Genomic DNA, 26,013 nt, shown 5'->3' on the forward strand with positions numbered 1-26,013 from the left:
CCTGTCTTAACAAGGGCAGATTTAAGTGTTCTTTATTCTATAGTCCCACTGTGCCATATACAAGCACCAAACCATTATCATACCCTAAACAATAATACAAATGATTATTGTTATTAGAGTTATGGCAAGTCCCATTTATTGAGTACTCAGACCTTACATTTGTTATCTCATCGAATTCCCATAAGGAACCCAATATATATGTATCATTTCACCCACTTTTTAAATGAGAAAATAATGGATTAGGAAGGTTACGAAATTTGTATAACATCATACAGCTGGTGTGACCAAGAATGGACTCAAGCCCTTCTTAATCAAATCCAAAACTGAGATTCCAGAAACATGTTATTTTCCCAGTACAGCCAAATGGACTCTAAATTCCTGGAGGACTTGGACATACTTTTGCACTGATGTATCCATAGTTCATAGTAAGGTGCCTAGGACCCAGGAATTACTTAATAAATGATAAGTGACTGACTTACAAATGAGTGAACAAGTCAATTAATCAAGGTCTTGCAGAGAAGATTAAAAGGGATGGCAAATGAATTGTGAAATCATTATACTAATATCAGGCATGATAAGCACATCATATGTTAACCAACTAACACACACAATCTGATAAAGACTGGAGGGCTGAATGAACCAATGTAATTCACCAGCAATACAATAATTTTTCAAATTTCAAATATGTTGCTGTAAAAACACATATCTGTGTTGCCAGCACTCTCTCGTGTCTGTACATTATAATGTCATGTAGAGATTTCAGAATGTATATGAAATTATTAGGACAATTCATAACTCCAAAAACTATACACGTCCCCAGGCCAATATACAGATCTACTAACCAGTGGACAAATCTTTTTTTAAACTGAAGGATAACTGACATACAATATTGTATTCATTTCAAGTGTACAACATAGTGATTTCATATTTATATATATTATGTAATGGTCGCCCCAATAAATCCAGTCACTATCTGTCACATATCAAGTTGTTACAATATTACTGACTATATCCCTTATGTTGTAGGTTACATCTCTGAGTTATTTACTTTATAACTCAACAACTGTACCTCTTTTTTTTAACATTTATTCATTTTTGAGAGAGAGAGAGACAGAGCATGAGTGGGGGAGGGGCAGAGAAAGAAAGAGACACGGAACCTGAAGCAGGCTCCAGGCTCTGAGATGTCAGCACAGAGCCAGACGCAGGGCTCGAACTCACAGACTGCAAGATCATGACCTGAGCTGAAGTCAGACGCTTAATGGACTGAGCCACCCAGGTGTACCCTGTACTTCTTTTTTTAATGTTCATTTTTGAGAGAGAGAGAGAGATAGAGAGAGAGAGAGAGAGAGAGAGAGAGAGAGAATGAGTGGGGGAGGGGCAGAGAGAGAATCCCAAGAAGGCTCTGAGCTGAGCTCAGAGCCTGACATGGGGCTAGATCTCAGTGAGATCATGACCTGAGGTGAAATTAAGAGTGCTTAACCAACTGAACCACTCAGGTACCCTGAAAAAATTTACCTCTTAATCCCCTTCACCTATGTCACCCCCCCACTTTGGCAAAGAAATCAGTTTGTTCTCTGTATTTATAAGTCCGTTTCTATTTTGTTTTGTTTGCTCATTTATTTTAGTTTTGAGTTTCCACATATAAGTGAAATCATAAGTCAATCTTTCTCTGACTTATTTCACCAGGGGACACTTCTGATTGGGGAGGAGAGGACAGCAGAGTATGCCGACTGATCTAAAATGTTTTCTGAAAAGCTGTGCTAGACCAGCCAGAAAAAAAAATGTGTACATGCTCTTGAGGCCCATACAGAGGTTAAAGGTCTGAACTGCACGGAGATGAATTTTCGTTCTTCCTCTCCCTCCCTGTCGCTACTTTGCTCTCTTCAGACCTGCTGCACTGAAAGGAGCCAAGGGCCTCTTCCCATTTAAAGGGTGGTGAATTACCTCGCACCTTCTACTCATTTCAGAGTGAAATGACATACATGATCTAGAATAAAAGAAGCCATGTGGACAGAACAGGGCAGGGATTTTTTCTCTTGAAAACTCTGATATGAACATGGAATCAGTTATTGGTTGAATTGTCTCCCCACAAATGGTGTGTAGTAATTCTCACCCCCAGTACCTTGGAACATGGCCTTATGTACAGATAGAGTCTTTGCAGAGGTAACCAAGTTATATCAGGTCATTAGGGCAGGCACTAATCTATCATGATTGGCTTCTTTATAAAAAGGGGAAATTTAAAGAGACAGATGCACACAGAGGGAGGATAATATGAAGAGGCTTAGGGAGAGGGCAGCCATCTATCATGCAAGGAGAGAAGCCTGGAACAGAGCCTTCCCTCATAGGCCTCAAAAGGAACCGACTTCTCGGCGCCTAGGTGGCTCAGTAGGTTAAGAGTCTGACTCTTGATTTCAGTTCAGGTCATGATCTCACGGGTTTGTGAGTTCAGGCCTTGCCTCTGGCTCAGCACTGACAACATGGAGCCTGCTAGGGACTCTCTCTCTCTCTCTCTCTCTCTCTCTGTCTCTCTCTCTGCCCCTCCCCTTTAAATTTATTTCAAGTGTAAATAAAGTTTGAAAAAAGGAACCGACTTTGTTCACAACATGATTTTCAACTTCTAGCCTTCAGAACTGTCAGACAAGCAATTACTGGTCTTTAAGACTCCCAGGTTGTGGTGCTTTGCTATGGCCACATAGGCAAAATAATACACAACCATATATGTAATTTTTCTTGCTGGAATGCAACTTCTTTGGGTTGAAAATCTATTGGAATTTTACAGATTCCCGAATCAGAAATGAGGCAGAGCTGACTGAGTGCTCCTCTATAAGCCCACCTTTTATCTGACTCTATCAGGATATTTAACTTTTCCAGCCATAGATGAGGTAGCAGAGGCTATTGTCCGCACAGACTTCAGAGGTTAGCATACAGAGAAACAGTAAGAAGTAATGTCTTTGTTCCTATTCTGCCCTTCAGAGAAACTTAGAATTTTATTGTCCTGAGGCTCCTCAACCAGGTTTGTATTCAACGAACAATGCCACTTGTGCATTCCCTTCTCTACCACTCACCCAGTCAAGGCTTTGTAAATGTAAGTGCTTTTTCTAAAGAACCTGTCATTCTGCTGATTCCCTGAATAATGAATTAAATACAGTTTGACAGGTGTTCAGCAACAAATGTGTGGGATTCATGATTTGCCACAAAAAGCTGTTGTGCTTTCAAGCAGCATTCTGGAAATGAGGAATTCTTTTCCAGAAGCCTCCTAGTCGACTTTTCCTGCTATCGCCTTGGCCAAACTCAGATCGAGGTCCATTTCCTAAGGGGCACGCAGCCGACTGGATTGGACGAGGCAGCCTCTGGGCCCCAACGGCCACCAGTGGGGTGCCCATCCCCGGGACCAGCACAGGACCGTCGGCTCGCTTGCATCATGCAGGATTCGACGTCGGCCACAGAATGACAGGGGACACACATGCCTGCTCAACGGGCCACGGACCCCACGCACTGGACCAGGGAGGGAGAGGTGCCACACTCATGGAGACTCAATTTCTTTTGCACAGCGTCTGACATTTATTGAAAAGAAGGAAAAGACGTTTGTCCAGGTAGTGTAGAAGAGCTGGGCAGAGTGCAGGGCTTAATTACTGTGTTGAACAAAAGGCACACGTCAGAGAGACAGCTGCGAATTGAGAAGAGAACCGGATTGTGGGCAAAACTAACAGGTCCACAGGAGGAAACGAGTGACTGCATTTGGCTGCCAGGCACCCCTGGGACCCGGCGGCCATCTGGCAGGAGCAGAAGAGGTCTCCGGGAGGTGGGAGGGAGTGGGTCCCGCTGCAGGTGAGAGGCTGGCCCGGCCCTCCAGCCGGGGCGCGGTGGGTGGCGAGCTGCTGGAATCGCCGGTCAGGGGCCAGGGGCCAGGGGCCAGGAGCCAGGATCCAGGGGCCAGGGGCCGTGGCCAGCTCAGACGCTTGTCGGCTGAGTCCAGATGGCCGCGGGCCGCAGTGTGCCGGCGGTGTGCGCTGGGTGGCGACGGCGGCCCGGCCTCAGCGCGGGTCTCCGCGCGCGGCGCCGCAGGCCTGGCGGTCAGTCTGGCGGAGGCGGCCCGCAGCGGCCGGGCTGTGGGTGGTCTGTCCGGCGTGTAACGGGAGCCCGGCCCGCAGCTGGAGCGCCGGCCCGAGGCCAAGTGTGCTGCGCGGGAGGGGCCCGGCTGGCCGCAGGGGGCGGCGGCGCGCTCCCGAGCGGGGCCCGGCGGCGGCAGCGGGGACCTGGAGCGCTATTCCTGGAACAAAGGCAAGCACTACGCGGGAGGGGACAGCAGCGCGGGGGAGAGCGCGGCCGCTCGATCGCGGCGAGGGGGAGGGAGGGCGAGGCGCGGCGAGGCGCCGCCCGCGGCCATCTGCGCGGCGGCGACGGGCGCAGCGCACCCTCCCCCGAGCACCCGCCCCCAGGCCCGAGGGGCTCCCGGCCTAGAAGTCCTCGTCCTCCACCCAGCCAAACACCCGCTTCATCTCGGCCAGGAAGCCCCGGTAATCATTGAGGAGGGGGCTCTCCTTCCTGATGTAGGGGATCACCCACTGCAGGGCCGGCCCCGTGAGGCGGGTGATGAGGAACGTCACCTTCAGGGCATCGCTGGAGAACAGGGTCTCGTCCACTAACATGTAGGCGCCCGTCTGCACGATGAACTCCGGGAGGCGGTCGGTGTCGCCGTCAAAGGTCTCGGGGAAGGGAATCGGGTTCCTCCAGCGCCGCGTCTGGGGCCGCAGGGGCAGGGCCAGGAGGGCCTTGATCAGCTGCACTCGGCCGTCCATCGCGCCGCGCTCGCGCTCGCGCTCGCGCTAGTTGGGCTGGGCTGAGCTGGGCTGTGCGGGGCGGGGCGGGGCTGTGCTGGGCGGGGAGGCGTGGCGGGAAGTGCGTGTGCGCGGAGGCGGGCCCGGGGGCGGGGCCAGGGCGGGACTGGCGCCGGCTCCGCCCACGAGGCCGGGTGGTCGCCAGGGCGCAGGCGTGACGGAGCGGTGGGTGCCCTAGGGCGCGAGCGCACCGGGTGGGTCGGGCCTAAAGGCCGCTCGGGGAGGCGGGGTCAGAATGGAGGGGCGGGGCCGAGGTTGTCCTCGCGAGCGGTGGGCGGTAAGAGAGGGGCGGGGCCAGGGGAGGAGCCCAAATCACCAGGTCCTTGGTGAGGGCGGAGTTATCTGCACGTGGGGAAGGGCGAGCCAAGTGCTTCCTATTGGAGGAGTGCTTCTGGTGCACACCGTGCCTGCAGGCTACCCGCCCTTTCGAGTTCCTTCGCCGACCCATTGCCTCTGGATGCCCGTTGCATGAGCTGCTGGGGCCACTTTTTGCTGCTTATACATCTTGTCGGCCAGAGTTTATTGGCACCCAGGCTGCTGATGTTGATTTAACTATCATAATCCAGAGAACATATTTAAGAATGATGCACCAGGACTGGGGCATGTAAGAAGAGTTGGAAGTTAAGAAATCTCTTAATATGCTATATTAAGAGGCAGAAAGAGAATAATCAGTATGGAAACTGAAAGACAAATAAAAGAGTGGTTGGATGCTTTCCAACCATGACTTTATACATGTTCGTACATCAAGAAAAAGGGAAAAGAGTAAGATCTCAACATATTGGAAAGGAGGGGCACCTGGCTGGCTCAGGCAGTATAGTGTGCAACTCTTTTTTTTTTTTTTAAGTTTATTCATTGTGTGTGAGAGAGAGAGAGCTAGCAGGGGAGGGGCAGAGAGAGAGAGAGAGAGAGAGAGAATCCCAATCAGGAACCACGCTGTCAGCACTGAGTCCAGGGGGCTCCATCTCATGAACTGGAAGATCATGACCTGAGCTGACTGAAATGAAGAGTCTGATGCTTAACTTACTGAACCACCCAGGCAGCCCAGAGTATGCAACTCTTGATCTCGGGGTTGTGACTTCAAGCCTCACGTTAGGTTTAGTGCTTACTTTTAAAAAATTGGAAAGGGGGGCGCCTGGGTGGCTCAGTCGGTTGAGCGTCCGGCTTTGGCTCAGGTCATGGTCTCACGGTTTGTGAGTTCGAGCCCCGCGTTGCGCTCTGTGCTGACAGCTCAGAGCCTGGAGCCTGTTTCAGATTCTGTGTCTCCCTCTCTCTCTGCTCCTCCCCTGCTCATGCTCTGTCTCTCTCTCTGAAAAATAAGTAAACATTAAAAAAAATTAAAATAAATAAATAAAAAATAAAAAATTGGAAAGGATACGGGGAAGTTTGCCATTCGAGATTAATATAAATGTATCACCAGCTTTCATATATACAGGAAACAATCGGATAAAATGTACAATGCTGTTAAACACCCTATTCTGGGCTCATGGGTGACGGAGGGGTGGGTGCCCTAGGGCACTAGCCGAGGGGAGCAGGGGGGGGGAGGGTCAGGCCTAATGGCTTTGCAGGGAGGCAGGGTCAGAATGAAGGGGCGGGGCCCAAGGTTCTCAAGGTGGCAGCTGGTGAGGGGCGAGGCTGGGGGAGGAGCCCAGGATCTGTGGCTCTACCTGGTGCAGGCAGGGCTTGTTACAGGTGAACTTGGGTGGGGTCCTTTTCTGGGGGTTGAGGAGTCCTTCCTTCTCACCTTTTCAGCCCCTCAAGCCTAGCGTATCTAGGCGTATCTAGTCCGTATTTGCGGACTCTCGTATCTGGACATCACTTGAGGGAGGATTTTCGAACACAGTTTCCTGCTTAATCATGCATTTCTCAGCTAGAGAAGCGTTGTACAGCAGGTTGTAAATATGGCTGCTTTGCAGCATAATGGGAAAGCCCCAAATATTTGCAAATGTTATCTAGAACCCCGTATTCAAAGAATGATGTTCCATGACCAGTTAATGTAAAGAGGTTTAAATGATAAGAAATCTCTTAATTTGATATATAGGAGACCAAAAGAGGATTATCGGTATAGAAACAAAGAGACAAAAGTGAGCGGTGTTGAATGCTTTCCAAAAATGACGTTGCACACTTCCGTGCAGAAGAGTAAGGAAAGGAATAACTGAGAGATTAACCGATTGAAGGAAGGGAAACCATTACAGGTTATATCTGATTTCACTTGTATTGTTGAGTACAAAATTAATATAAATTCGTCACAAGCTTTCATACGTGGAGAAAGTAACCAGTTAAAGTAGATAGTGGTGTTAATGACTCAATTCTAAGAAAGCAATCAAAAAGAAACAGTGCTTTGTACTATACTCCAATAATTGTAAAAGCCACTTGAAAACATTGTTAAATGCTAAAGAAGGATACAAAAAAAAAAAAAATAAGCAAGCAGAAATGCATGGCCAGGTCTGATACAGAATGGTACAACCCTTTACGGATGTTAGTTTTCCCTGTGTGAGGAAACGTGGACTGCGGTGGTACCCGGAGAGGTGCCCATGCGGCCTCAGTGAGAAGGTCAAAGAATTGACCCAGCTGGGACTGCATGAGCTACAGAGCCAGCCGCTCCCGCATACCAATAAGGTGACAACAAATCTGCCTCCACCTGCTTGAGTCGCACCAGCGCCTGGGTCCCCATGACCTTTCACGGGCAACATATCCGTCGTGGACCTAGCTAACCCAAAATTACTCACAAGTAAAAAAGAAAAGAAAACATTTAAAAATCAGAAAATGATAGTTTTCTGGCACTGGACCTTAAGCAGCTGGGGTAGTGTTCCCTAAGGGTGAAACAGCCCCTCAGGTGAACCCTGGGGGTTGCCTCAGCTTGCTGTCAGGAGCAAACACCCCAGCCTGCCTGTTTTATTTGTTGGTTTGTGTGCTTATGTGTGTGTTGCGGGAGCGGGGCGGGGAGGGGGGGGTTCTGTTTGTTTATACTTGCTGATCTCAAATGGAAAGCAGATGTGAGAAATCTCCACGTCTCTCATAGTTTTCTTGAGCTTCTTGCCCTGGAGAGCCTATCTTCCTATTGAGGGTGTTTGATACACTCACCCCCCACCCCCGGAATGTCTCTTTCCCAGGTCCAGACCCCCTCCATCCAGGCTGGGGCCTCTCATTGCCACTGAAAATCTCTCTGGGGAGTTAGAGCAGGGGGAACCAACCTTAAGTATTCCCTGCTATGTGGATGGTGACAGCTCAGAGAATCTCTGACAGCTGAAGGAAGCTACCATACGCTTGGCTGGTATCAATGCAAAATAAACACACCCTTTTCGAAATTTTCGAAGAGAAAGGAAAAGAGTTATTCCAGCCCACGTTAGGACAGCTGCCCAAGCTACACAATCTTCACGAAGAAGAGAGTGTTCTGGGGAAAGAACATTTGGTGCAGGGTTATACATGTTCTTTATATAAAGTCACAAGTCATCATGAGGAAGAACATTCCAGAAACTTACAGACTTCAATGTTTTTCATATATGCAAGGCTGTATGATTATAATCTTATGGGAACCAGGGAGGGATTTTGTTGTTGTTGTTGCTTTTCTTATTTTTGTGTTTGGAATGCGCTTTTTTCTTTTTTTAAAAATGAATCAGACATATAATGTGTGTTCAGGGCAGAGACAGAGCCCATGCTTTGAGGTTTTGCCAAGTCATTTTGACCTAGTATAGCTTCCCGGGGAGCCCAGGAGCAGCAACATTAAAAGTTGACAATTTCCTTTATCACTGAGCAGCCAACGGAGCCAGGCACCCATGCCACATCTGAATTTTGACGAAGATTCATTCCTGGATCCTCATCACAAGCTTGGAAAGGCCATCTGTTGCCACCTGTGGCTGTGCCAGTGCTAATATAGAGTCTCGCTAGTAATAATACCCACATGTCACTGGCCATCTGCTCACGTAACCCCTCAGTCCCTTGCAAACTGCTCGCCACCCAGAAAGGCATTTCTGAGACTCCCTGGGGAGAGGGACACACACGATGGGGACCAGTGTACTGTTTGAGGTGAGGGTGAGCGTAGCTGGGTAAGGGTGGCTCGCAGCCCAGTGGACAACCCATTCCTTAAGACAGAGAGGGTAATGATGGGGATTGTTTATAAATACAGTTCCAGCTGCCACGGGAGACCCAGAGCACTCTGCATGCTAAGGAGCTCTGCGGGCAGGACAGGAGACGTTACAGCTTGGGCCCCTCTCGCCTGGACGGCAAGAACAGAGCTGTCACCCGAAGCCCAAGATCCTTATGAGATCCCAGGGAGAGACCTGTGCCCCCCTGCCCAGAGGGACACATCTTTCATCAGAACAAACTGCCACAGGGGCGCCGGGGTGGCTCAGGGGGTTAAGCATCCGACTTCGGCTCAAGTCATGATCTCGCGGTCTGTGAGTTTGAGCCCCGCGTTGGGCTGTGTGCTGCCAGCCCAGAGCTTGGAGCCTGTTTCAGATTCTGTGTCTCCCTCTCTCTCTGACCCTTCCCCCATTCATGCTCTGTCTCTCTTTGTCCCCAAAATAAACAAACGTTAAAAAAAAAAAAAAAAAAAAAAAAAAAAGAGAACAGACTGCCACAATCTTACTCTCCCTTCCCATCAGTGGAGATTTTAATGACGACAATGATAAGGCTATTTGATGAATGTTTAAATCCTACAGAGGACATGCAGTTTTAGTTCTTTGGAACTTTTACACAAGTAGTGGGAAATGTATTGACATTTTTAAGGGACAGTGTACAAATAATCTTCACTGGCCTGCCTCTCTGGACTCTGCCCTTACTAAGACTTTATAAGACCAGGTAGTGTGGTGCAGTGAGAAATATTTCAGACTTAGTGGACCAAGGTTCTATTACAGGCTTGACCAGGAATTAACCGCATGCTTGCTGCTTCTACTTTTGATTCTCGTGACTTCAGAATTGATCTTGGGCAGACCCAGGCTGGTCATCCCACCCCTGCCTTATTCTAGCAGGAACAGAAGATGCCCCATCACCCCCACAATATCTGAACATGTATTTGTAATCATTATGAAGTGGCCACTTTTCATAGGAAGGTGTCAGATTATCTACTACCTTTCTTACCTTACCAAGGTTTGCTCCTTGTTTGCTCCTGACAGCAAGGCGAGAACTTCAGTTCTGGCTTGGAGACCCCTTACACCTGCTACCAACCCCCTGACCTCAGTGTCTCCAATTACAGAGCTCAGAGCTGTGCCCTGGTATACACCCTTGATGTATACCACATACTTCCTTGATCACATTTGTATACATTGCAAATGATAACAATCTACAAGTGGGAGCTTCTCCAACAGCAACACAAAATGTCACTAGAGGAGCACAAGTATTTTTACAAAATCTAAGAAAGCAAACCAACGAGCAAGTGTCACAAGAACAGGAACAAAGGTAGCTCGGGAGAAATCACCAGTTGGTCACCTAAGTAACACTCTCAAAAGAAATGGCATTAATGAGACTTAGCAGGAAATCACTCAGTCTTGGGGGTCTAGTTCAGTACTCTAAAATTAGTAGGATGAAGACTATGATTGGCTCAACTAGGGTGAGGCAACCAGTATCAAACCAAATAGCTATGGCCAGGGGACTGTCACACAAGGGTGTGTGTGGAGTGGGCAGTTCTCAGAGAAGAGGTGCCTGCTGGAGAGAGAATCTCAAGCAGGCTCCATGCCCAGCATGGAGGCTGATGGGGGGCTCCACCCCATGACCCTGGGGTCATGACCTGAGCCAGAATCAAGAGTCGGATGCTCAACCAACTGAGCCACCCAGGTGCCCCTCCATGTTAGTTTATTAACATAAAAAAAAGTTCTTTCATGGAGGGAAGAAATTGGAGGGTTTTTTAAAAGTGTAATTAATATACAATGTTATATTAGTTTCAGGTGTTTCCTTTTTAAAAAAAATTTAAATGTTTATTTATTTTTTAGAGACAGAGTGAGAGAGAGAGAGAGAGAGAGAGAGCACGAGCTGGGGAGGGGCAGAGAGAGAGGGAGACACAGAATCGGAAGCAGGCTCCAGGCTCTGAGCTGTCAGCACAGAGCCCGACGCGGGGCTCGAACTCATGAACTGCGAGATCATGACCTGAACCGAAGTCGCACACTCAACCGACTGAGCCACCCAGGTGCTCCAAGGAGCAGTTTTTAAATTTTCAGGAAGCTGAGAGTATACTTGAAAATTGTAGCGATTCCAGCAACTCTGCCTGATTCATCCTGCCCTGAGTACACTTGTTCACTGTAATATTAGTCCCAACTATGCTGTTGGAGCTGCGAATTGGATGATTTTATATAAAGCCTGAAAAACAAACTCCACGACTGCCAAATTCAAGTGAAAATCACAGCTGTGTCGACATGACAAGTTAGATTTCGAAAAATATCACTTGATGCACTTTTCCAAGGCTTGTCTGTGTTAGGAGAAGCAGGAGTCTAAAAGGCTGGCCTCGCTGTTCCTAGAACTCTCTGAACAAACCATTGAACCACGCTGCACCAAATCAGTAGATGTCACCTGAAGAGAGACCAAGAAAAAGGCTGATTTGCATGGATTCAAACCGGACAAAAAAAGTCACACCCTGCAATCCAGTGCAGTTATCTGTCACAAATGTACTAATAACAATAACCATATAAATTTTCGCTATTCCAATATATACTGCTAATGATACTATGAATTCAAATTTAATTTCATTAAGAAAGTAAATCTCAGGGGCGCCTGGGCGGCTGGCTCAGTCCATTGAGTAGCTGACTCTCTGAGCTGATAACGTGGAGCCTGCTTGGGATTCTCTCTCCCTGTATCTCTGCCCCTCCGCTGCTCACTCTCTCTGTCTCTCTCAGAATAAATAAATACACTTAAAAAAAAAAAAGAAAAGAAATCTCAGTCGTGTCAATTCTAAGATTTTTTTCTTTCTAATGACAATTATTGAAACTAATACTTTCATGTTCATCAGTGCAGTCCTGTGTTTAATATTGTGCCCCTGGTTCATTGGGCTGTGTTTTTTAAAGATTTTATTTTTAAGCAATCTTGACACCCAACGTGGGGCTCGAGCTTAAAGCCACAAGAGTCACATACTCCACTGACGAAGCCAGTCAGGTGCCCCAATTGTGCTTATCTTTTAACTTTTTTTAACGTTTATTTATTATTAAGAGACAGAGAGAGACAGAGCATGAGCATGGGAGAGACAGAGACGGGGGAGACACAGAATCTGAAGCAGGCTCGAGTCTCTGAGCTGTCAGCACAGAGCCTGATGAGGGCTCGAACCCACAAACCGCGAGATCATGACCTGAGCTGAAGTCGGACGCTTAGCCGACGGAGCCACCCAGGCGCCCCACTGTGCTTATCTTTTAATTGAAATATAATTGACATACCATGTAATGTTAGTTTCAAGTGTACAACATCTTGATTCGACAATTCTATGTGTTACTCAAGGCTCATCACAAATGTCACCGTATAACGTTATTAAAATATTATTGACTGTATTCCCTATGCTGTACTTTTCACCTCTGTGACCTATTTCTTTGATAAGTGGAAGTTTGTGCCCCTTAATCCCCCTCACCTCATTTGCCCATCACCAGTTTGTTCTCTGTAGACTCTGCGAGTCTGTTTGTTTGTGTCGTGTTTGTTTTTTATGATTACTTCTCATCTTCATAGTAGTTAGTGCTGAACAACAGCTGTGCTCATCTACACTGTAGAATGCATCAACCAACAATTCAAATTACTCCTTCAACCCTATTTGAGCTTGAGAATTACGACTTCCATACTTCAAGAAGTTCCCCTGGTAATATAGCTGCTTTATCAAGAAACACAACTGGTTAAGAGGAAAAAAACAGACAGAGAGATCCCCTTTGGAAACTACTGGAATTCAAATGGTGCCCTCCTCACCCCTGACTCACTAAATATGAGAGTAAAGAAAAGTATATATGCTTAGGGCTTTAAAAAAAAAAAAAGGTCTCATTCTCGTCTGTTTTTTCCCCTTTCTTTCATTAACACAATGTTCATTTTGCACATAAGACCTTAGATTGATTTACAAAAACACCCTGTGTAATGAATTCTCACCTACCAGGGATCTTAGATACCCATCTGGAGGAAAGAGTGCATAAGTCAGTAGGCCCCAATGGCTGGCACTCATGGGCAATCATCTGCCACTTGCCTTAAAGTGTTCACTACCAAATTCTTGTACTTTAAAACACATATTCCTTCTTTTTTTTCCAATTTATGTAAACTAAAAAAGACCCCCAAACAATTCACTCATTTCTCCCACCCCAAATCTGCTTCTGGCATCCACAAATCTGTCCTCTGTATCTATGAGCTAAGTTTTTCTTTTTAAATGTTTGTTTATTTTGAGAGAGACAGCGAGTGAGCAAGGAAGGGGCAGAGAGAGAGGGAGAGAGAGAGAGAGAGAGAGAATCCCAAACAGGTTCCACACTGATAGCACAGAGACTGATGCAGGGCTCAAACCCACGAACAATGAGATCATGACCTGAGCCGAAACCAAGAGTCAGATGCTTAACTGACCGAGCCACACAAATATATATATATGTATATATATATATACACACACACATATATATATATATATACACATATATATGTATATATATTACTAAATATATATTTTACTATATATGTATATTACTATGTACATGTATATTTCAATTCCACATATAAGAGAAATCATGCGGTATTTGTCTTCTGCTCTTTGACTTATTTCAGCACAGTGGAGGTCTATCCATGTTGCAAATGGCAAGATTTCCTTCTTTTTCAATGGTTGAATAATATTCCATTGTGTGTATGTGTATATACACACATACATGTATATATGCATGTATGTATATACACGTGTGTACATGTATGCATGTATGTACAAGTGTATACATATATGTACATATGTATGTATATACATGTGTATATATGTGTATCTATTCCATTGAATATATATCACAATTTCTTCATCCATTCATCCAGCAGTGAACACTTAGGTTGTTTCCGTATCTTGTCTATTTTAAATAATGCTGCAATGAACGTGGGGGTGCATATATTTTTTCAAATTAGTGTTTTTGTTTTCCCAGAAGTGGAATTACTAGATCATATGGTCATTCTATCTTTAATTTTTTGAGGAACCTCTATACTGTTTTCTATAGTGGCTGCAATTTACATTCTTTTTTTTTTTTTTAATGTTTATTCACCTTTGAGAGAGACACAGAATGCGAGTGGGTCAGGGGCAGAGAGAGAGGGAGACACAGAATCTGAAGTAGGCTCTAGGCTCTGAGCTGTCAGCAAAGAGCCCAACGCGGGGCTCGAACTCACAAACCGTGAGATCATGACCTGAGCCGAAGTTGGTCGCTCAACTGACTGAGCCACCCAGGCGCCCCTGCAATTTACATTCTGACTCACAGTGCACGAAGGTGCCCTTTGCTCCACATCGTGGCCAACACTTGTTATTTCTAGGCTTTTTGATAATAGCCATTCTAACAGGTATGAAGTGATATCTAATTGTGGTTTTGATTTCCATTGATGTATGGTATCTTTTCATGTACCCGTTGGCCATCTGTATGCTTTCTTTGGAAAAACATCTATTCAGATCTGCCAATTTTTAAAACATATTATGTGCTTTTGCTGTTGAGTTGTATGAATTCTTTTTATATATTTGGATATTAATCCCTTATCAGGTATATGGTTTGCAAATATTTTCTCCCATTCAGTAGGTTGCCTTTTCATTTTGTTGATGGTTTCCTTTGCTGTGCAGAGGCTTTTGAGTTTAATGTCATCACACTTGTTTATTTTTGCTTTTGCTGCTTTTCCTTTTGGTGTCATATCCTCCTGTCTTCTTATGTGATCTTCTCTAGGACCATAGGTGACTATAGTCACCCTACCTCTGCCTTACCCTTAACAGGATCAGGAGATTTCCCTCAACACCCCTACAACCCCCAAATATGTATCTGTGGCCTTCACATAGTGGCCCAGAGGATCACTTCTCATAGAGAGGTATTGATTTACCTACCTTCTTTCTTTTCTTAATAAACTGTTATGCCTCAGGTATCACCAGTTGGGGAGGGTAGCTTAGGGCACCTGGTATCTCATGGTGGGGCATTCAGTCTCCTAGTAGCAGAGTCTAGTATGGATCCAAGGGAGGTGATGAAAAGGTGAAGAGAGCACAGGCTTCCCCTAGAAGAATGCGGCAGGAACAATCCCATCTTGTGGCTTGCCACAGGCTTCATAGAGCAACCCAATATGCACTGTATCATACCACCTGCTACACCTGCTTGCATCACAGCCAGACTCACATGTGGTGCCTTCTTCTCCTATGGGGCTGGATAGTTTTCCCATGCCTAGAAACTCAAAAAATGATCCCTGCATCAGCCACCCCACCAGCCCCATCCCAGCTTTGGGAATGTCTGAAGTATTTCGTAAGCCGATACAATCTGGATGAATACAACAGATCCGAAAATTGCATACTTGGAGTTATTCATAAGGCTTTCTGGTCCTCTTTTTGAAAACTATTTCCTATACATACTCATCTATAATGTATGAGATTCATTTAAAAATAATCCCGTGGTAGTAGGAAAGGGGAAGGGGCAGAGATCAAGCCTGATTGACTATCAGTTGATACTTATTCTACATAGATCATGGGAACATGCAGTTTCTCTGTGTTATTTTTCAACTTCCCCATGTTTGACATTTCCATGAGGTTTGTGAAATGTGATCAGCCTTGGAGAGAAATCGCAAATCCAGGTCCTTTGAGATTTGTTGAAAGATGTTTGAGCGGAGAGGGCCATGGCCATACTTATGTTTTCCATGAATCACATTATAAGGGATGAAGATGAATTTGGCATTGGCAGGGGGTGGGGCTGAAAACCTGGGAAAAGGTAGACAATGATGGGACATTTGTAGAGAATCAATGGGGAAATAATTTGTATGTAAACCAAGACAAGGCTGATGGGGATTGGAAACTGGGGGTGCATTCCTGAAGCCATAGGAAGTGGAGTCTTATTAACTGGATACATTAGGGAGAAGGATGCAGTCTACTCAGATGACTTCTGAATTCTGGGTGGGTATTTGGTGACACCACCCAATATAGGAAGCCAAGGAAGAAAAGAAGGGTATTTTTGGTTTGTAGGAAAGACAAGTTCAACTTGGAACACTTTGAGTTTGAACTTTTGAGCGTACCATAGGCAGTTAGATCTGTGATCACAACCTGCTTGGTTACCGTGTCTAAAGGCTGGTCCTCACCATCACAGGGTCATGATCTCATTTTTACAAGACTCAAGAGTTGAGGTAAACTCACCAGAGATTGATTTACAAACAAGCATGCCAATCACCTTTCATGATTGAGAACTATAAATCGTCAGGATAAACCACCAACATGAATTTAGAAAGCAGAAGGTGTTCTTATGGGATGGGGATCCCAGGACAGGTATATTTTCACTGGGTAGTGGGGCATAAAGACCTCAGGAGCCCCAGGTCAGGCATAGTAGTATAACGTTACGTGAGGGTTCCAGAGAAAGAAATGTGGCTGACTTTGCAATTTTAAGCCTTCTGTAGCCTAGAGGCTGGGGATGTCCCTATGCTCCTCGGAAGACACAGATGACAGAAAACCATACAGAAGGATGAGTTGAGGCTGAAGGCAGAACAGAGCAAAGGCAGGGATGTGGCCAGGCTCTCGCCCTTCAGTTCTCCCAGAGGCACTGGCGAGAGAGATGAGAAATGGCCCCAAGAGTCTTGCTGCTGTGGCTGCTAGGACTCAGGACGTTTCCAGCAAAGCTGGGAGCCAGCAGAGGAAAGCTGGGAGCTTCGGGGATCTCACTGCGGACTGAAGCTGCAATGCAGCCATCAAAGGCACGGATGGCTGTCTTTTCCAAAGCTGGAAACATGTGGATGGATGGAATCCCCTCTGTTTTATGTTTTCCTGTCTCTCCTTGTCCACGTCTGCTCCCCGCCCCCACGCGTCTGAGTGCTGGCGGAGGAGACGTAATGGACAAGGTGTAGACAAGGCAGAAGGAAGGAGTTGTTTCCGTGGGCCGGTGCGCTGTGGGTGGTGCTCCTGGCGTGCAGGATGCCACAACAGCAGCCGTGACCCGTGGGGCCCTCCCTATGTGCCAGGCACCTGCCAGCGCCGCGGCATCTGGTCCCCATGACAACCTGTGAGGAGGATGTTGCACATGCGAATTTCATCAGTCAGGATGCCAGGGCTGGTGGGGGGGGGGGGAGCGAGTGCTGTTCCCACGGCCCCTGTGAAGGGGCACGGCAGCTTTATCTAATGACAAAGTTTGTTGCCTTGACACAATGCTGCCTTTTGGCATCCCTGAGACTGAACAGCTTGGATGACTAGCTACGAATAAGGCTAATAGCTGATAAAGACTAGTCCTCATTCACTGACCCCTTCCACGAGGCAGGCACCGGGGCTCAGTGTTTAGTCGTTGATGCGTATTATTTCACGGATTCCGCACTGAACCTCTGAATTATGAATCCTTGTGTAGATGAAGGAAGTGAAGGTCAGAGAGTGAGGGGCCGGGCCATACTCATACCCTGAAGACGTTACCTCTTCCAAACCCGCTCACAACCTGAAGAGCCAGGGTTCAGGGTTCAGACCCATCCGGCTGCCCCCTCCCAACCCTGCTGGAGCCACACTGCGCCTGGTGTCCACATGGGACTGACCATCTCCCAATGTCAATGACGTTCTGAAAAGACCCTGAAGACGTGGGGGTGCCCTGCTCCCCACACCGTGTTTGAGAATCACGGTTGTAGCGTGCATGCAGTCGGAAGCACATAATCCGTTCATGGATTCTTATTTGCTCAAGATCATGCACCTCGTGTAACTCGAATACCTATGTATCTCGTCCATATGGTGTATTCATTTACAGGAAGCTAATTCTGTCAAGGCTGGACGAAACGCTCTTGGCCGCAGCCCTATTCTGGCTTGTGCTAACAGAGCAGCGCCATCTACTGGTGACTGCCTTGAACTACATCAGAAAGCCCTCGGGGTGTTGCTATGGCCTTCCGCCAGAGGGACAGTCAGGGTGCATGGCAGATTTTGGTCAGGGGAAGGGAAGAGAGGTCTCGGGACACAGGAAGGGCGTGGGGTACGTGGGTGTCAGTGTGAGGCTGCAGAGCGTCTGCCTTAGCCATTGCACTGGGATTCCCAGGGTGATGTGGTCTGACTTTTCATTGAATTTGACATGGGGGAAAGCACCCCCAGCAGTGTAGCTAAGAACGGAAGTACCCCGCAGGTGGCATTTATTACGGTTTGGTCTCTTATATGTATGTCCTGACTTTGGGCTAATTTTTGTATATGATGTGAGGTAAGGGTCAAGTTTCGTTTTTACAGATGAGCTCTTCCAGTACTATTTGTGAAAAATATCTTTTCTCTATAGGATTGCCTTGACACCCCTGTCAAAACTCACTTGTCCATAGAGTTATGAGTATATTGTGAACTCGGTGTTCTGTTCATTGAGCTCTATCTTTCTGGACGATTGCTGTTCTACACTGAGCCTTGAAACTAGGTAGTGAGGGGGTGCCTGGGTGGCTCAGTCAGTTAAGCGACTCTTGATTTCGGCTCAGGTCATGATCTCACGGCTCATGAATTCAAGCCCCCGCACCGGGCTCTACTGTGACAGTGCAAAGCCTGCTTGGGATTCTCTCTCTCCCTCTCTTTCTGTTCTTCCCTGCTTGTGCTCTCTCTCTCTCAAGAGAAATGAACTTAAAAAGAAATTTTTTTTAAAGAAACTAGGCGGTGAAAGTCCTGCAATTCTGTTCTTTTTCAAGATCATTTGGCTGTCCTAAGTCTTCTGCATTTCTGTATAAGTGTTGGAATCACCTTAGTAATTTCTTTAAAAAGTCCTGCTATGCCAGGTCGTCTGGGCGGCTCAGTCGGTTGGGCATCTGGCTCTAGGTTTCAGCTCAGGTCATGATCTAACGGTTTGTGAGTTTGAGTCCTGAGTGGGGCTGTGTGCTGACAGTGCTTGGAATTCTCTCTCTCTCCCCCTCTCTCTCTGCCCCTCCCCTGATGTCTCTCAAAATAAATACACTTTAAAAAAAGTTCTGCTATGACTTTAGTGGAAATTCGCGAATCTATACATCACTTACATTGTGTGGACAGCAATACGGAGTCCTCAAATCTGTGAGCATGGTGTAGTTCTGCATTTATGTGTATTCTTTAATTTCTTCTGCAGTTTTCAGGGTACAGGCCTCGCATAGCTTTTGTCAAATTCATCCCTAAGTACTAATCTTTCTACAAAGATACACAAATGGCCAAAAGCACATGAAAAGATGCTCAACAGCCTTAGTCATTAGGGAATTGCAACTTAAAATGACTACTTCACACCCACTAGGAGGACCATAGTTTAAAAAAAGAAAATAAGTATTGGAGAGGATGCGGAAAAATTAGAACCATCCTATGTTACTAGCGAGAATATACAACGGTGCAGCCTCCATGTGAACCCGTCTGAGGGCTCCTCAATAAGTCAAATGTAGAGTGACCATGTGATCCAGGAATTTCACTCCTAGATATGCACCCCCCAATTTGGAATCAGGTGTTCAAACAGAACTGGTACATGAACGTTCATAACAGCCCTTTTCATAAGAGCCAAAAGGTAGAAACAACACAAATGTCCATCAACACATGAATGGATAAACAAAGTGGTGTAGACACACGATGGAATATTATTCACCCCTGAAAAGGAACAGAGGACTGACATATGTAACAATGTGGAGGAACCTCCAGAACATGATGCTACGTTAAGAAACCAGACATAAAAGGTCACCACTTGTATGATTCCATTTTTATAAAATATCCAGAAGAGGCATATACACAGAGACATACAGCATATTTTTGGTTGTCAAGGGCTAGGGTAGGGAGGGAACGGGGACTGATAGCTTAACGGGTATGGTGTTTCCATTTTGGGGTGACGAAAATGTTCTGGAACTTGATACGGTGACAGTTGCACAACATTGTGAATGTACTTCATGCCACTGAATTGTATATTTTAAAATGGTTACGATGGTAAATGTGACATGCGCTGTTGATATTATATGTATTTTGTCCACATGCGTTTGTAATTTTTTACATATTATTTGTATTTTGCCAGAATTAACTAATCAATGGATCATAAATGTAGGGATTTGTGTACAGTCTCTCAATCTGTTCTGCTTATGTATGCACTTACTGTTTCATCAATACCACACTGTCTTTATTACTGTGGTTTAAAACAAGTTTTGAGGGGGGCGCCTGGATGGCTCGGTCAGTTAAGCGTCCGACTTCAGCTCAGGTCATGATCTCACAGTTCCTGGGTTCGAGCCCCATGCTGGGTTCTGTGCTGACTAGTCAGAGCCCGGAGCCTGCTTTGAGTTCTGTGTCTGCCTCGCTCCCTGCCTGCTCACGCTCTGTCGCTCTCTCTCTCCCTCAAAAATGAATTAACATTAAAAAAATAATAAAATCAGTTCTGAGGAGTGATCATGATCAGAGCCAAAATCAAGAGTTGGCCACTTAACCGACCGAGTCACCCAGGCGCCCCAGGTTATTTTCTCAATTTCATGTTTTGAGTTTTTGTTGCTAGTATATAGAAATACAATTGCTCTCTTAATATTGATCTTGTGTCCTGTGGCCTTGCCAAATGTTTATGGATCTGGTAGCTTTTTTCTCTGCATGCATTTCTTGGGATTTTCTCCATATAGGATCATCCGTGAATAAAGATAGCTTTATTTTGTCCTTTCCAATCAGAATGGTTTATTCTGGTGGGATGGGGAGATTATTCCACTGGCCAGAACCTCCAGTTTATGTGGAGTTGAGATGGCAAAAGTGGACATCCTGCACTTTCCCATATGAGGGAAAACCTTCATTGTTTTTTAAGTTTATTTATTTATTTTGAGAGAGAGAGAGAGAGAGAGAGAGGCCAGGGGAGGGGCACAGAGAGAGATTGGGAGAGAGAATCCCATGCAGTCTCCAAGCTGTCAGCGCGGAGCCTGACTTGGGGCTTGATCTCACCGACCTGGAGTGAGACCTGATTCTAAACCAAGAGTTGGATGCTTAACTGACCGAGCCACGCAGGCACCCCAAAACCTTCATTCACAGATACCGTCCAGAGAGGCCCGGCAACACCTCAGTCTCGGAAGGCTGCGAGCCGGGAACAGCTCCCAGGAGGGGACGGTGGGTACAACGTGCACTCCAAGGACAGGGAAGGAGGTGAGGAGCTTCTGATTGCCCGGCTCAAGCTCACGGGTCAACCAGGGACCACATCCTCACCATGACCTCCTCCAAAGACGGCCACGGGGATGATGGGGAGCTTAGGGGGACAAAGCACCCAGCATGGCACCTGTTGCCGGGCAGGCTCTCGCCACCTGTCACCGGCCAGTTGCCTTCACTTGGTTTCCTCTCCTCATAGTGACAAGGCTGCTACAGTTGAGACCTGAGGACAAATGTTGAATAGCCAAGAACCCACTGAATGCTCAGTGGCTCCCACTCAAGCTCAGGGAGCTTGAAGGCTCCCTACTGATGACCCATGAATACATGTGGCCAGACTGGGGCCAGGCAGCGGTCGTCAGAAGAGCTGGACTCAGGGCGCCACCCTTAACCAGAGAGGAAGCTGCCTGCCTTGCTAGGTGGCAGGGAAGGGTGGTCCTCCCTCACCAGTGTGCCTGGGCCCCTGAGCCCCGGTCTGACCCTCCCATCTTGGTTGTGACAGGCTACCTGATCCCTCGTCTGAGTTCAGGACCATCAGGCACTGAACAGGACCATCCGGACAAAGCAGGGGGAAGCTCAGGGTGCTGGCAGGGACTGGGGTCCATCCCTCCTGTGGTGGCAGGTGTTGGAAGGGTCGCTCTTGTCACAGTGCTCCGGCGGGTGGAGCACACCCAGGCTGTGCTCCTCAGCGTGACCGTGACTTTGCATCCTCAGGACACCTCCGCCCTGGGGACGGTGGGCCTCCCTTCTTCACCTCGGCCACTGCGGTCCTCCCCGGGCCCCCTTCACCAGCCCTCTCTCTGCCTGACTGCCCATCCTTAGCCCTGCAGCCTCGGACCCCGTGACAGGCTTCCCTGGGGAAGCACTGAAGGGACAGCTCGGGTCTAAGGTGGGGAGAAGGGGTGCCGGCTTTCAGTCCCCGTGATTCATCGTTTCCAAAGCTGGGAGGCCACCTGGACGGCAGGGAGCCAAGGGGGACTTCGCTCTGCTGTTGTAGAGGGGCCTCCAGGTGACCCAAATTCGGTGCAGAGAACCCATTTCCCCCCACCTCCCCCATCTCCCCATCAAGACTGACCGCAGGAAGTGCTTTCTGACACCAGGCTGTAAAATGAAGAAAAGACTCGGGTACTGGGTACTCGGTTATGCAAACAAAGGCTGTGAATGGGACAAACTGCCCCCAGTCAGGCCTGCGCTCCTGCCTTCTCCTCCAGGGGCACTGGCCCAGGCAAGTCGGGCCTCTGAGCATCTTCTGAGCAGGCCTGCATCCCTGCCACGGCCCGACCCCCCTTGCAGCCCTCCCAAGTGGGTCCCCCTCCCCCTGCTCCGGGCCCTCCAAGGGGGGCTTCCGGGCTATTGCCCCACACCACGAGAGGAGGCCTCTGGTCTTATTTTATTTTATTGAACTCAAGGAGTCTTGTTTGGTTTTGTTTTGAACTTAGAGTGACAAGATTTGACAATACCAGAAGCAAGAACATTTCTCAGCAGACGGTGCTGACCAGTACAGTCAATCACACGCAGGAAAGTGACGCTCATCTTACTCAGCTCGTGTCTCTGATTTTGTAGAAGCTTCGCTGCCTGGAAAACAGACTGCAAATAAATAAAGTGCACTGAGAGCCCATCAGGCAGCCAGGGCCCACGGGGGGACAGGGGAGAGGTGGGGGAGGAAGCACGCTAACTACTCAAGGCCAAAATGGTCAGAAAAGCAGAGGCAGGAACACATGCTGAAGATGTGTGGACCCTCCCCAGTCCCCGGGCCTCGCGCTGAGACTTCCTGCGCCCTCGGGACCGGGGACCCACGGGGGCGGGGCGTCCCTGCAGAGGAGGGGTCTCGGGCCAGGGGCCCTGAGGCTCCCCCCACACTTCTCCCTGTTGGGAAGAGGTGTCATAGGCCCCGGGCAGCTCCAGCTGAGCCACAAGGCTGGAGCCGGGGAGAAGGTCACCCCGAGGGTGAGACCTGGGCTTGAACGGGGCACATCTGTGGATCAGCCCCGAGGAGGCCCCTCGTCCTCTCCTCTCAGGCAGCCCGTGTGGCTCTCGCAGGCTGTCCCCACAGATCTGTGGATGGAGTCAGCAGGCTGGCAGGCTCCCACAAGTGGTTCCGGGTGGAAGGGGATTGGGTGCAGGAGGGGCCACAGGACCGGGGCTCCCAGGACGCTCGGTACAAGGAAGGAAGCCAGTACACCCTGTCTGCGGGGAAACTGCAGGGGATACATGGTGGCCTCGTCTGGCCTCAGTCCCCAGGGCCAGGCAGGCAGAGCCCTTCACCCAGGACCGGGCTTCCAGCTGGACGGCAGAGGAGGGCAGGTGGTGTGACCCTGGGCCACTCTGTCCCTGGGGCTGACCAGACCACTTCGGGTTTCAGTCCCAGGAACTCGGAGCACTGGGGGCCGAGAGCAGCCAGCGGCAGAGCGGCTGTGGGACCGGGGTCTTTCCTGGCTCCCCCGGGGCCGAGCCTGGCCATCCTGGTACAGGGGGAGCAGCACACCCGGGGCCTCCAGGACCATCCAAGCCCATCTAGAGGAGGTTCTCTTGCGTGATCCTGGGCTCGGGGGGCCAAGCCTGGGGACAGAGAGATGGGGTTATGTGTGGGTCCCGGCCCCATCCCCCACACCGGCTTTATCCCTTCACCCTCCTGGTTCCATCACGTTCCCAGGAGCCACGCTACCCCCCACCCCCACTCTGTCACCCAGACTGAGAGGCTTCTGCCGCTCGACTGCTGAGGAGTCCTTGGTCACGCCTGGGGTGGGGCGGCAGGGGAGGCCAGGCTGTGTAGATGAAGGCCTTGGCTCCACAAGGGGTTCTGGGACTGTCTCCCATGTCCATCTCAGCCCCGACTGTCTTCCCTGTGACCTGCCACCCCCCTCCCCTCCAAGGAAAGCCAGTTCCCCACACTCCCTACCCTGGGCCTCTCTCTCCCCCTAGGTGCCCCGAGGGCCTTGAGGTCCCCTCCCCCACCCCAACATGCCCTGCCAGGTTTTCTGGAAGACGGGACAGGTTCAGCCCCACCACTTCTTATGTGTGTGACAAGGGCAAATCTCTTCCTGTCTCAGAGCCCGCTTTTCCAATCATGGGGTGGGGAGAGAACAGAACGCCCTCAAAGTGTTGCTAGGAGGTCTAGTGTGGAGGCGACAGGGTCTCGTCCTTCCCCACGCCAGAACTGGACCGCTGGGTACCCCACCCCTCCGTGCCTCTGCCTGGAAGGCCCTTCCTGTCCTCCTGGGCCAGGCCCTTTGCCCAGCAGCTCCCGGGGGCAGCTCTAGGGCCAGGGGCGCCCCTGGGCAGGGATTTGAGTCTCTTGACAAGGCCAGAGAAGGGGCGGGTCACCACCTACAAACACTGGTTCCTGAAAGACAGAAAGAGATGGAGACTTGACAGTGCCTCCTCACCCAGAACACCCCCTCCCCTTTCCCCAAGTGCTGCCTCCTCTACAAGCCCCTCGTCCACCTGCTCTCCCCACCCCAGCCTGAGAGCTGCCCTCTGCTCAAGGAGATCCCCATTGCCCTAGCTCCTCTGGGTGCACAGGGGCTGCTGGAGGCGGCATTCCGTGCCACCTGGCCGGCAGAGGTAGGGGCCGGAGGGAGCGTGGAGCGTGGCTGCGTGGCTGCGATGGCGGAAGAGCAAGGCTGTGGGGGCAGGGATAGGGCGGAGCAGCCTTCCCACTCGTCCAGGTCTCCAAACGTCCAAACGCCCGGCCCCAGGATGCCCTCAGAGGGGGAGGGGAGCGGGAACAGGCCGAGAGCGGCCCCCCAGCCCCCAACACAGGACAGGAGGCAGTTCTGCCAAGGGCTGGGCGGGAGCTGTGGAGACCCCAGGGGCCTGAGAAGGGGACCGACCAGGGGTTTGGCCAAGAACACAACCACCCTTCCTGTCTGGCCCCACAAGGGGGTGAAAGATGGCAGCATCTTTTCCTTCTAGAGCCTTCCCCGGCGCCTCTCCCAGCTCACTCCCTGGGGTTCCTGTGGCAGCATAGGGGCCTCAGGGGACAGCGGGGCGGGGATGGGCCGACCCTCCGAGATGCCCAGGCCGCCGCCGCCCCTCACCCGTCTGGGAATGAGACCCAGGGAGTCCTGGGCACCTGCGGCCCCCTCTCCCCGCCCCGCCCCGCCCCGCCCCTCCCTGGGCAGCTCAGGGGCTGGCTCCCTCGGGTCCAGGGCACAGTTCCTGCCGGCCACCACGATGTCATGGTAAGCGCTCCCGCCGGCCCGAAGCCCCAGCCTCTGGCCTCCTACCTTGTTGGTCAGGGCCAGTCAAGTCCCTGCTGCAGAATTTGTCCTTTCTGCTTCCCCCACCCCGGCCAACGTGAGGGGACAGGTCGGCCGCAGTCAAATGGTGTTTTCTTTCTCGAGCCCGACGGAAAGGACCCGTCTGGTGAGTTTCTGTGCAATGGGTCACCGGTCGCGACGCGTGTGGGCGGGTCGCGGCCGGGGCCCGGCTGGGTGGCTCGGTGGCCCGCGTCCTTCCGCGGAGGTCTAGGGTCCGGGGGCCCCGGCCGCCCCGCCTCCTGCCCCCGCCGCGTGCCGGCGGCCGTCCTCCATGCCGGCGCCCCTGTCCGTCTGGGCCGCGCGCGCCGGTCCCTCTGGCCGGGGCTGCGGCGGCGTGCGCTCACTCGATCCGCACCTGCAGGCGGACGTTGAGCATCACCGAGGCCACCACGTAGAAGTAGGGGAAGTTCATGCGCAGCCGCCAGGCCAGGTCGAAGAAGGTGATCAGGGTGCGCGTGAGCCCCTTGCAGAAGGCGCCGTACGAGCCGCGGGCCGCTGCCGAGCGCGACAGCCGCAGCGCCAGGCCTGACAGGGCCGCCGCCGCCGCCGCCGCCGACAGAGCCGCGGACGCCGCCATGGGCCTGGGCCCGCGCAGGCCCCGCCGACCGACACGAGTGCGAGCGGCCGGGCAGGTGGACGCGAGGCCTGCAGCGCCCCGCCCCGCGCCGCCCTCTGTCACCTCTTCCCTTGCTGGCCCCGGGATGCCCCACCGCCGCCACCTCCGCCACCTCCGCCACCGCCCCTTCTGAGCAGC

At 50.0% G+C, this 26,013-nt stretch overlaps 2 protein-coding genes across 3 annotated transcripts; both read right to left on the reverse strand.

Annotated features, from left to right (window-relative positions):
* Positions 1–3,537: 3,537 nt before the first annotated feature.
* Positions 3,538–4,856, reverse strand: RTL8C (retrotransposon Gag like 8C). The gene has a single exon (XM_042974273.1). It carries the CDS (start codon positions 4,797–4,799, stop codon positions 4,458–4,460), a length of 342 nt encoding a protein of 113 aa, XP_042830207.1. The 5' UTR covers positions 4,800–4,856; the 3' UTR covers positions 3,538–4,457.
* Positions 4,857–22,381: 17,525 nt separating this feature from the next.
* Positions 22,382–26,013, reverse strand: LOC122235459 (small integral membrane protein 10-like protein 2A). Of its 2 annotated transcripts, none has more exons than XM_042975064.1 (2): positions 25,227–26,013; positions 22,382–22,584 (listed from the first exon to the last, which is right to left on the reverse strand). In XM_042975064.1, the coding sequence occupies exon 1, from the start codon at positions 25,834–25,836 to the stop codon at positions 25,600–25,602; it is 237 nt and encodes a 78-aa protein (XP_042830998.1). In that variant the 5' UTR covers positions 25,837–26,013; the 3' UTR covers positions 22,382–22,584; positions 25,227–25,599. The 2 variants fall into 2 exon arrangements, with proteins under 2 accessions (XP_042830998.1, XP_042830997.1); XM_042975063.1 differs by having other exon boundaries at positions 22,382–24,340.

The sequence above is a fragment of the Panthera tigris genome, chromosome X (genome assembly GCF_018350195.1).
Source record: "Panthera tigris isolate Pti1 chromosome X, P.tigris_Pti1_mat1.1, whole genome shotgun sequence".
NCBI lineage: Eukaryota > Metazoa > Chordata > Mammalia > Carnivora > Felidae > Panthera > Panthera tigris.

Bases quoted from the DNA above. Each gene is read 5' to 3' on its own strand.
- RTL8C (XM_042974273.1), bottom strand. From the start codon at position 4,799: ATGGACGGCCGAGTGCAGCTGATCAAGGCCCTCCTGGCCCTGCCCCTG.
- LOC122235459 (XM_042975064.1), bottom strand. From the start codon at position 25,836: ATGGCGGCGTCCGCGGCTCTGTCGGCGGCGGCGGCGGCGGCGGCCCTG.